The 11,611-nt window shown below is 34.4% G+C and overlaps 1 protein-coding gene across 1 annotated transcript in view; it reads right to left on the reverse strand.

The window, feature by feature from the left end:
- Positions 1–11,301, reverse strand: part of vn (membrane-bound neuregulin protein vein) — a 66,771-nt gene extending 55,470 nt beyond the window's left edge. Inside the window, exon 1 of the mRNA XM_076114850.1 lies at positions 10,755–11,301. Coding sequence (XP_075970965.1) covers positions 10,755–11,175 — 421 coding nt within the window. The 5' untranslated portion in view covers positions 11,176–11,301. The remainder of the gene's footprint in view (positions 1–10,754) is intronic.
- Between the last annotated feature and the right edge of the window lie 310 nt (positions 11,302–11,611).

An 11,611-nucleotide genomic window follows, 5' to 3' on the forward strand; every position in this document is an offset into this window, starting at 1 on the left:
TAAATATGCTATTAGTTTATATAGTTTTGAGACACCCTGTATATGTGAAAATGATTTAATTTGAAATGCAATTTTGGGGAGAACTTAATGAGACAACTCGATTGAATAAGTTTTAGAAGTTATATTTTTGTAGGGCACTTAAATCTTGTTATTAAATCACGAATAGGGATCTTGTTACACTATTAGACATTGTTATAGAATATACTTAAAACAATGGCATAAACTTTAACTAGATCTACAAGCTAAGTTGTGCGCAAAAAGCTATAAATTAACATACCTTTCTTCTGCTATATAATAGTAGTAGTTTATTATAGTCGTTTTAAAGTACTTTAGTATAAAGTAGTAATAGTAATAGTTCAAATATTCGTTCATCTTCAACTTTTTCATCATTAACTTCAAATTCTTCATCATCTTTACCTATCACATCATCATAAAACACAAACTTAAAATCAGTAACATTTTATTCCAATGTTAGGTCGCACTGTGAAGACATAATTTTCGTTTCGTTAGAAAAACCCGGTCCTGTTATGGACCGGCGCCATTCTCTAGTTGAGATCAGTCTGTACGTGAGTCGCTTATTTATTTTATTGAATATGGATATTGGCGGAAACTGTATTGTATTAACATGTGTAATTGGTAAGTGAATGCATCCGTATTTTGAACAACAGATTGAAGGTTAGAATATGTTATAGAGCTATTGTCTACGAGATGTAATCAATTAATGATGTAAGATTTGAACTAAATTGAGGGATAATTTTACTGAGGTTATAGTCCGTCATAGTAAGTTTTAACATTTGGTTTCATTAACCGTTTTTTCAACAAGATTATTTTTAAGTATTTATTGTTTTTGCTCGTGATTTTCTTTATAGAGTGCCCCAGGGTATAAAATGAAATAATTATTAATTCTTGTTACTTAAAGTTACTGTTAGATATTCTAAAAGTGTTTTCTGACGTCTCAAAAATAGCCGTCTCGTTTTCGAAGATCAAACATTGGATTCGCGTTAACTTTGCCTTAAAACTTCGTCCTAGCTTTAATTATAACACAAGTTGCGTAACATCTGAAGTGGTTGGAAGTGAATATTATTTTAGGAGTTCAGACACCGTGCTCTCGCTCCCTCTCGTATTCCAATACCGACCTTGTTACTTATGTGTTACAGTTTATATTTCATTGTTTATGTGGACCGGTGGTTATGTCCTTCTAGTTTTGATGTACCGTCACATGTCGCATATCACTCAACGGCGCGCTTCCTTTTCGACAATAATAAAGAAAAAAGTTTGAACGTTCAGATTGAAACTGTTTCAATAAAATTAAAAGGTGATAGATGGAATGTTTGAAGATTTGGATTTCTATATTAAATTTTGGTATGAAATGCGATAGATGTACTGGTTATGAAATAAGCGTTCTCTCACAACAGTCTATCTTTAGTCAACAACTTTACTAAGTTGGAAGATTCTTATCATCTTCCGATTATATCCTGGTATTTAATGTGTGTCAATCAAGAATAATGTTGTTTTTTGACCTTTATATAATATTTTTTACATTTGTTTCTATAGTCCCAGTGGCACAAAGTTTACATTCTCATAATGTTCATAAAAAAAACAAAAGTGTATGTTTACAAGAGATTGGCGCCAAAACTACTGAACCAATTTCAGTATAATTTGGCAAAGATCTTTGTGTGTCACTAAACTAAATTGTCCGATAATTTGTGACAAATAATAAAAAGCTTGTCCACAGTGAATAAAACGTTTCCTCTGGAGAATTTACATTGTAGTTCTTAGAAGAAAAGTAGGTCCAACTGATGAAATCACTATAAACAATACAATTTTTTACAGAAAAAATCATTAGAATTTGTAAAGAAATCACTATATTGATATGAAAGTTGAGGATACAGAAGATAAGAGAAGATAAGAGAAGCCACGATTAAATAAATGAAAACATATTTTTAACTAGTTTTACACGATTATCTGGTTTAGAACCTGACAGACCTTACCTTGCGGTAACAACTGAAAACAGCTTGTCTTCTTAATTATATTAACGAGAATTTAAAAAGAGGAAGAATGAAGATTCTATCAAAAACTGCATAGCTACGAACATAACACATATCAAACCTATAAAATAGTAATACAATTGTGACCCAATTATGTAAAGAAGAAAGCGCACTAATAGTTCATTACAACAAAGGTGTGATAGATATTTGTAAACCAGTTGCTACACAGAATCCTACTGACCTCGATAATCGAAAGTATTTATTTAAAAGATCTATTTTAAATGTGTTATCGTTAGAAGTAAGAAATAAATATCACCTAGAACGTTTGGCGTTTATATCATTATCGGTTTTGTAGATTGTGATGATTTTGTAGTGGTACTTAGCAGTTACTGATTCATTTTGGATGTCATGTTGTCCCATGTTTTCGCTTCGTACTGGAGACTGAGTTAAGTTTTATAAAGACTATCACTAATGTGTATAGTAACTTAAGTAAAAGTACTGTATTAAGGTATTATAATTGTGAACTATACCAAAATGGGAAAATTCGTTAGTTAATGTCGATCTATTAAAAAAAAGAAGGCAAACTGTTTTCGTTTCAATTATTTCAGAAACTTTGTTATTCATTACAATCTGATTAAAACAGTCACAGTATTAAGTAAAGTACGTAACAATCAAACAAACCATTATAATTTTGTATTATACTTTCATTACTTTATCTCACGCTCGACCAAAAACAATTAAACAAAAACGGTGTCAAGGGATACCTCAAGGAACAACCATAGGTCCCTTTGTGAAACAGTCCGAGATGGCAAGTAACGGGCCCACGACCGCGACAGTATGTGTGGCAGACGCGCTTGCAAAAAGCAGACCTGCCAATGTTGCCATATTCGTGATAACGATTATTATGCGACCGCGCCAACCTTATCAAATGATCGTGTTCGTTTGATTTGACTTGAGATGTGAGGATGAGGAAAATTCTATCCGCTGCACAATAAGTTTTTAGATTCTTCCTAGAATTGCAAACTTGAATACTTGTAACATAGATTTTAATAAAGTGAGTTTATATATTTAGCTCAATGTTCTCAATCATGTAGAATTATCTTAGCCAGTAGTATTCCTAATTTTAATACGTCCTCAATGGTTAAATATGATTCTACGTGATGGCTCCTGATTGTGACATGTTTTGTTTAAGTATTAGATGTAATTCGTCAATATAAACTAATTAGAATTTAACATTCTTACTAGTAAAGATTACAATTAGCCCAATGATGCTAGAAAACTAGCCGTACTTCTTGATAATATTAAAGATAATATGTTAATTTAAACTGAGGCTCAGACAAGAATTTACACCAGACAGTACTGACGTAATGTGACAGATAGTTATCAAACATTTTAGCGGTCAGAATTGAGACATAGATAATAAATAGCGCTGTTGAACCTGTCAATTGGACTTAATGGATAAATTGGTGGAAAAAACGTCTCCCAGGACAATTATCCAGTTGGTTTTTTATTGTACTACTGCAAGAATAGTTTTTTGTGAATGCAAGTGAAGCAGACAGTCGGACGACATTCATTACGTAGTTTTTTTAAATATAACTTCATCATACTTGTTAGGAGACGCAAGTTTCGAACTTTGTTTTCATGCAAAACATCATCTGTTTTTTTTTAAATAGAGGCTGGTAGATTACGCATTATAATATGTCTTGCTTTTTAACCAATGCGCAATGCAGATTTAAGGATTTCAAATGCTTTATAAATATTGATATTAATAAAAATTAAATAAACCTTATCAAAGGTCCGTCTTCATTAGAAAATATATATCCAGGAGTCATTCCCAATCGTGTGTTTAGCAACAAGTAAAATCCTACTTCGCCATTTTCTCAATATAACTGAACTAAAGCTTTGCTCAACCTTTTGCATGACGCAATCGTCACCTATGGTGAGTGATGAAGATTATTCGTAGCCGAGACTAAACTGCAAATAAATATAACCAGGCATATATTATGCATGCCGGTAGTAAATTCTCTAATTGCCACCGTGTGGACATTAAAACGGATATTTGAATTTTAAATACGAATGCGTTTTCTTAGAAGTTTTGCTTCTATGTTCATTGTTATTAATAGATAAGAGGTACAGAGAACTTAAACTTTTCTTTAAAACTGTGACTTTATGCCACATATTGAGGAAAAGTCTGTAATTTTTCGAATAAATTCGTAAATCTATGATAATAGGTATCTTCAGTAAAAGGACTTAATCTAACAGACTTGTTTCTGAAAGCTTTATTGTACGTATTAACCATTTAAAACATTGATCATTGCATTCCTTAACTACGTATCTTAATCATTCAAAACCCTGTCTGTCTAAATCCAAGATAATCCTTTAAACTAAGAAATATGTATTTCACGTTACATCAAAAAAACATCACAGACGTACGTAAAACGTGTCGGGATCATCGTAGACACCGCGCCGTCTAATTGCTATCACCAAAATATCTAGACGATGTTATGTGACATATAAAAATTCCACAATTCCGATATATCGGTCTCGACGGCCAGTTAAATACTACGTAATATCCTACCGAATTGAAATGCTCTACTTCTTTATATCAAAGGATGAATTTGAACGGATTATAAAAATAACAGGGTTATGTAGAATGTTGGTGATGACACCACGTGGAGTGAATTCGTTTCATTCATTTGCAAACGCTAGTTGATAAAGAATATTAAAATGTTTGCAAATTTCAAAACTATATTTATTTAAAGGAAATTGCAAGATTTAAAGCATTTTTGGCAAAGCATTTGTGATATCAAGTTATAGATAACTCGCGATCTAATTCCGCTACTTGTAATTCTATCAATTATAGTAACTACGGAAATTATTATTGATTTGGATTAAATTAGGTAAATAAGTTATCAACTTATTGGTGTCTAATAATGCCGATTTTTAGATTTATTTTAATTTTCACCAATATACAGTTTAAAGTGAAAAGTATCTTACATTATGCAAGTATGAAGACCATAGTATTTTAGATAATTTTCGTATATTTTTCATAGTAGATGTCTGCAGGCACATTCTTATCAAGCAGTGTTTTTTGCCTGTATTTTACTAGACACAGTATATTTCTCTAGATTATAAACTAGCTATTATAGTCTGATCTGACCTTATAGTATCAGATGCATTTTCATTACATCCATTCATATGAGGTTAAGCAAGCAATGACATACAAACTCATACAATTAGTGGTAACCAATAGGACGGGCAGGTTCGTCCTATATTGTGGTATTCGACCTAAATAGTCATGATCGGTTTTTAATTTGAAGAACTATAAGTTATTATAGACTGTCTAACATTTTTTAAATCTGAATGATTATTTAAATAGATATTGTTAGTACCTAACTATTTAGTTGCTTCTCACCTTAAGCAAATTTTTCTCTGAAATTTTGTTATTTCATCTCTATTGGATCAATATTAGTCTCTTAAATAGAAATAAATGAAATATAAGATTATGTTTTTTTGACACAATATTTAATTTTTGTTTTAATACAATTAGTCCTTTTAATGATTTCTCAAAATTTGTTGTAACTCATAAACCAACTTTAACAATAAATCCAAAAATAAGCTCAAAAAATAACTTAAAAACGAACTCAAAACGCAGACAGTGAGCAGGCGCATGGCGCATGGCGCTTGATCGCAGGGCGGGTGCGGATCTACGCGTTAATTGCGAGGCCACCGTGCCCACGGCTCCACACCATTGCGGAGGAACGACGACCCATGGATCAGTAAACAACTGTTGCTATGAATGACACTGTTCGTTTGCGTCTAATGTATTAGTTTGGATACAATTTTAAGGTTAGTCAAGTCTTGATAGAGTTTTGTTGGAGAATAGCAAGACGAATAATTCTAAAATGAATTTTATATTACATTTTTTGTATTAGAATTCGGTAGTGTTACTGTGATCAATCATATTTGCCAAGAACATTGATATAAGACATAAGATATTGAAATGATCTTTATAAAATTAAATGTTCTTCGTAATTTAAGTTATGTGCTTAATTATCTTAAAAGTTAGTAGTAGCATGGAAAGTTGATTCTTGAAGGTGTTCTTTAATACCTTTTATTTTACTATGACAAAGTTTTACATTAAAGAGTAGATAGCTGGGAAGATACCTTCTTCATGAATGAAAACCAAGTAGGTATACATTGTTAGCTTTTTTCTCCAACTTTTTTTACTTAAATGCGTCTTATTATCACGTGAGATGGAGTAATAAAACTTCTTTGCAACAAATTAAAATTAATTGCTCAAAACACTCGGTTTAATTGTTAAATAGCTTAGTTATAACTTGATATGAAGTCATCAGTGAGAAAGTCGAGATCAAGCTTATATTATTCTCAGCAACTTTTTTCCGTGACTTCAAAGATTCACCGGGTCAAAAAGTATCCTATGTGTTAATCAAAATGACATGCTAGTCTATTTTGTAATTTTAGCTTGTCAGTTTAATGTATGAGGTCAGCTTTATGATAAATCAGAAGCCCAATTAATCGAACATTTTTATAGGTGTTTGTTTTCTGATTAGAACTTCAGCAACGAGATACAATGCTGCTTGATCTTAGTTGTTCGCAAGTTACTCAAAGTAGCATCCTATTTTTTATGAAAACTAATAAGCTTACAATCTATTTAAAATTGCCTCGATTAATAACTTTTTATTTTATTAACCTTTAGCCTGAAGCTTGAAACAAAGTGTGTTTTACTTGCATCGTAACACATCGTGCAAATTATTGAAATTAATTTATATAGTAAATGTAAATGTAATCTATTCATTAGTAATTTATTTATAACGAGATTATTTAAAGAAAAATCTCTTATTATACGCTATTCTGTGTATTTCTCCATTATTTTACGTAAGTTTTTCTTGTCTATGTAAAAAACATTTAAGACAATCTGACAAAGGCTTAGAAAAAGTCAAATGCAAAAGTTCATAGGCAAGGGTCCTAAAACACTACCTTGCGTAATACCCAACGAATTATACCATCCAACGATAACAAGTACACTAATGAACTATCTCACAGTGGTGATCGTAAAACGTAATAATTGTACTATGTTAATATATGATAGGACAGTAAAGGCAACGGAGCGCAACAGCTGTAATGGAGGTGTGGCAGTCCGGAACGATATGTTAAGAGCGTTGTTAGATATACTAAGACCGAATTTTTTATCATTAATTTGTCTTTGAGCCGCTGTAATTAATTAATTTGTCTTTAGATTTTAGATAGTGGGGTTTGAAGGTTTAAGTAACATGTTACCGTTAAGATTTTTGTTTTTTCTAAGTTCATCAATCATTGGTGTATTTTAGTTTGGAAATGTTAAGTAGCATACTATTTTACGAGTGGAGTATAGTGGTTTCTTTTTAACCTATTAATGTCCCACCGCTGGACACAGATCTCCTCCCGAATTTGAGGTAGAGCATTGAGTCCAACATGTGGTTTAAGTGCGGATACGAATAATATCGATTTATACAGTCTATCAGTCAGTGATTTAATTCATTCTGTCTTGATTTTTGTTTTTTAACTTAGCTTAGTAGTCCGAATCGTTATTTCGACCCCAAGTTAGTTTTCTCACAAACAAACACTAGTACAAATACACAAACAACTTAAGATGAGACAATCAATAATCATTTATAAGCAAATCGTTTGACAACAAACGGTTCACAGTCATTACCACCGTTAAACTAAAGGTATTACTTAATATACATTTATAAGGAAATAATTCGATTTACATGCGCATCTCGCTCTTCGACAGCTCAAACGTCTTTAAGCTAAGAGTCACGATTTAGATTTTCGCATCGAAACTTAAATTTATGTTGACTAAACATTGCTTTTTGTCAAATAATTTGTATCGGACCCAGATTTGGGATTGCTTTATATTCTACGTTTTGGAAGTACATAACTCTTTGTATTTGTTGTTCCTGTGTTTTCAAGAATGCAGGATCTTCGAATTGTTATTTGTGTGTCTTTCCTTAATTTATTTGTTAATTCAAGATCACCTTCAATTTGAATATTAGCTTGACTATCTTATTTATTGACACCTAAATATTGTGTTCAGACATATTATTAGGCCTATTATAAATTAAATCAATAGGACCGTTCTCTATAATTACACATTTTTAATATAAAACTCTGATCTGTCAACAAACCGAATATCGTACTTTGTTCATAATTAGATGTAGTTGATTCATTATACCAAGTTAGTCAGGATAATTCTGTCCGAGTACTTATGAAGTTATTGTAGATATACGCTTTTGTAGGAGATTGTAAGTGGTAGATTGCTCTAAAAAAGTATATTTCTGGAAATCTGTTTTATGATTTTGCAAATCAAATGTTTCCAAAAAGTAATCAGAGGTCCCATAATAGCCACAACAATCTAATCAATGAATCCTACGAACTACTTGAGATGCAGTCACATTTCCACACGTTCGTAATAGACAGACACATAGACAAAGACACATAGAATGCTGAATGTAAACAATTTGACTAAGAACGTTTGAGAGTAAACACTACTACAGTAGTTACGTTTTAAGTTCGACTATAAATTATGATGATAGAGTACCATATCATTTATTCTAAAGATTCCGCATAGAGAGAACTTTTAAGAATTCTACGTGAGGCATCTTTTGTATAGAAAAGAGATCAAAATGATATAAATTCAAGGAAAACTGTTGAATAGAAAAAATGGGTATATACGATTGGAAAAACCACACAAACGAAATCAAATACTTGTTACAGATTTACAATGACAACTTTCAAAATTGTATGTTCGTGAGACCAAAGTTAGTTCCAGGTAATTTATTTCAAAGGTTTTGATTTATAATTTAAATGCTTTTTAAACGTTCTGATCTAGAGTGAATGAATAAATTTACAGATCAGTAGCTCAAACATGAACAATTCGCGAATAGCCAGTTTTCGAATTTTACATCAAATCTAAAGGTTCGTACTGCCGATTTTTAAAACTTCGGAGTTCCGTCAAACTGACAAGTTCTCGGTTCGTTGGTAAAGTGAAATATTTCATCTTCATGTTTCAATTAGGGCGCTTGTTTAATTCCATACAAATTGGTATCGAATTAGAGACGAGCACTCCGCTAGTTTTGTGCTAGAGTTAATGTGTAGTGTTCGTGCAAACTTGAAACTGAAGGACAGAGACCTTGATGTTTCGTCAAATTTTCGTGCAAAATGTTAAAATGTGTTATTATTGTTATAACAAAACAGCTGCGAGTGCTGTAACGCTATTGACAGGCAGCGACAAGTATCAACTAGAGCGTGCGATGACGTCACCCATTGATTGCGCCGCAACGGATCATCTGCGTTTATCATTTTATTGAATTTGGATGTTCATGACTTGAACGAATTTTGGGGTGACCAGAATTATAGGATGGAATTAAGATTATTTTTTAAGTTTGAGTTTTTCGGTTTTTCAAAAAAATATTTTTTGTACCAGTGTGTAAGATATTATTTCTAAAAGTTTGAGTATGCAATTGGTTTTGGAATTACATATATTTCGTTTCTGGTTTTGTTATTTGGATTTGATAAATAATTACTTTTTTGAGAGTCATAAAAATTAAATTTTAAGATGTATCAAAATTATGAGTTTGTGAATAAAGTCGTTTTGATAGATAAAAGAAAAATTGATAAAAATACAAGAACAGTAGGTTGCATTACGTACGCATTATTAAAAATATTATTTGTTCGTTTGTAAAAAACGAAAACCTGAATAATGCATCTTCGAAGATAAAGTAATAATTCCAAAGTTTATGAAGACAAGCACGTGGACAAAGGTGTATTGTGCAAAATTAACAGATGACGAGTCTATCGTACTGATCGTGTACTAGTAGAACTCGTTCTCTTAGTTGACAAGCGGAATAAGTAAGCAGCTGATGCCATTGTCGCCTGCTGCGATCACTATCAACATTACCAATGAAAATAACATTACCAGTTACACTCATTATATCCATACTCTTTGTTTTAAATTGACCATTCCACAACATCCCATCCCTAATATGCTATTTTTTTCTTTTTTTCTATTTTTTTTTCATTCACCGGCCTATCCCTCCTTTGTTATAGTGTTCCACTTTCAAATATTAATTGCACACAAACTTTCGTAACTCTTTTCTTTTTGAATCAGCACTCATTTTTCGTGTTTCGTTTCATAAACAAAATGTGTCAAGGATTTGTTGTGTTTTAAGAAACTGGAAAACAATGTTACAAAATATTTGTATTATAAATAAAAGTTATGATAAATGATGTGTACGCAAGTCGAGTCGAGCCGGTACAAAGGCTCCGTATCTATTTCCTAGCCACCTGACCGTTTATGAGGGGTGCATAAATGAGGTTGCCTCTGTAAGTGGCGTGCGTTTAGTATGTTTTGCAGCGGCGGCCACGGTACTCTCGACCACTATTCACTACTGAGCCTAAAATGGACTCATAATGGCTACTTGTTCCTACGATACACCTGCTGCCATCGCATATTTGTTACCAGTATTTATTCGTGTATTAAATTCTATTCGTAAGCCTCGCACGGCCCACGTCGCGCTCGATACATGGGAAGTATGGGAACTATGATACTATCAGCATGCACGGTGGCCACATGGAATCTGACCGAACGTAGACAGACCGATGGATTATCGATAAATGTGATCTCTGGTACCTTACGTGTCCTCAAGTTCCATGTGACCGGCTCGCCGGGCGGCTCGTTCTAATAAAACACTGAACACTCACTGTAACCAGGCTTGTAGACGGCACGTATCCTCTTTATCAACTTTCCGGTCCTCTTGAGGGGCGGGCCGAGCGCGACCGCGGAGTGGCCCCGTCTTTCCGCGAACACGATATAGTTGCGTCTATTTTTCAACGGCACTTCGAAACGGGAGGAGCAGTCCAGGGGGTCGGTGGGCAGCTTGAGCCGGATGACGGCGTCGTCCCGGGGCCAGTGGCCCTGGCGGTGCAGCACGCGGCGCACCTGCACGGTGGCGGCGTCGCTGGCCAGCGACTGCACGCGCGCCTCGAAGGCGGCGGGCGCGCGGTAGGCGCGCCACGCGACGTCGGCTCGCTCGCAGTAGAGGCGGCGCGGCGCCGCCAGCCCGCCCGCGCAGCACAGGCACAGCAGGGCCCAGCACAACGCCGCGCGCCCGCGAGTGCTCATCGCGCCATCGCAACAGCGCTCGTCGCTCGGTCGCGTGTCGTCGCCCGCAAGCCGCAAGGTCGCTCCTGTTCGCGCGCTATGTTTCCCCGAGAGCGGTCGGCGCGCGACTGGCCCCACTGCACTGAATCATTCCGCCGCCCACACCGAAATAGTCGCGGTACGGAGCGAGCACGCGTCGCTGATTTATCTCGTCCGATGATTAATTTGCGCTTGTTATATGTAATTAGTGGGTACCATGTCGATTGTTTGATTAGCGGTGCGTTTGGGGTGCGCTATCCACGCGCACCACGTGACCGATCGGAGCTTTTCAATTATTATTTTATAACTTTTTTGTAAAACTTAGATGAATAATTATGAAGGAAAATTATTCTAAGAAGCTTTTCTTAGTACAAAATATACTAAACGGTGTCACCACTTCGATATAGCTTATTTGCGG

This window comes from Anticarsia gemmatalis, chromosome 5 (assembly GCF_050436995.1).
Source record: "Anticarsia gemmatalis isolate Benzon Research Colony breed Stoneville strain chromosome 5, ilAntGemm2 primary, whole genome shotgun sequence".
Lineage (NCBI taxonomy): Eukaryota > Metazoa > Arthropoda > Insecta > Lepidoptera > Erebidae > Anticarsia > Anticarsia gemmatalis.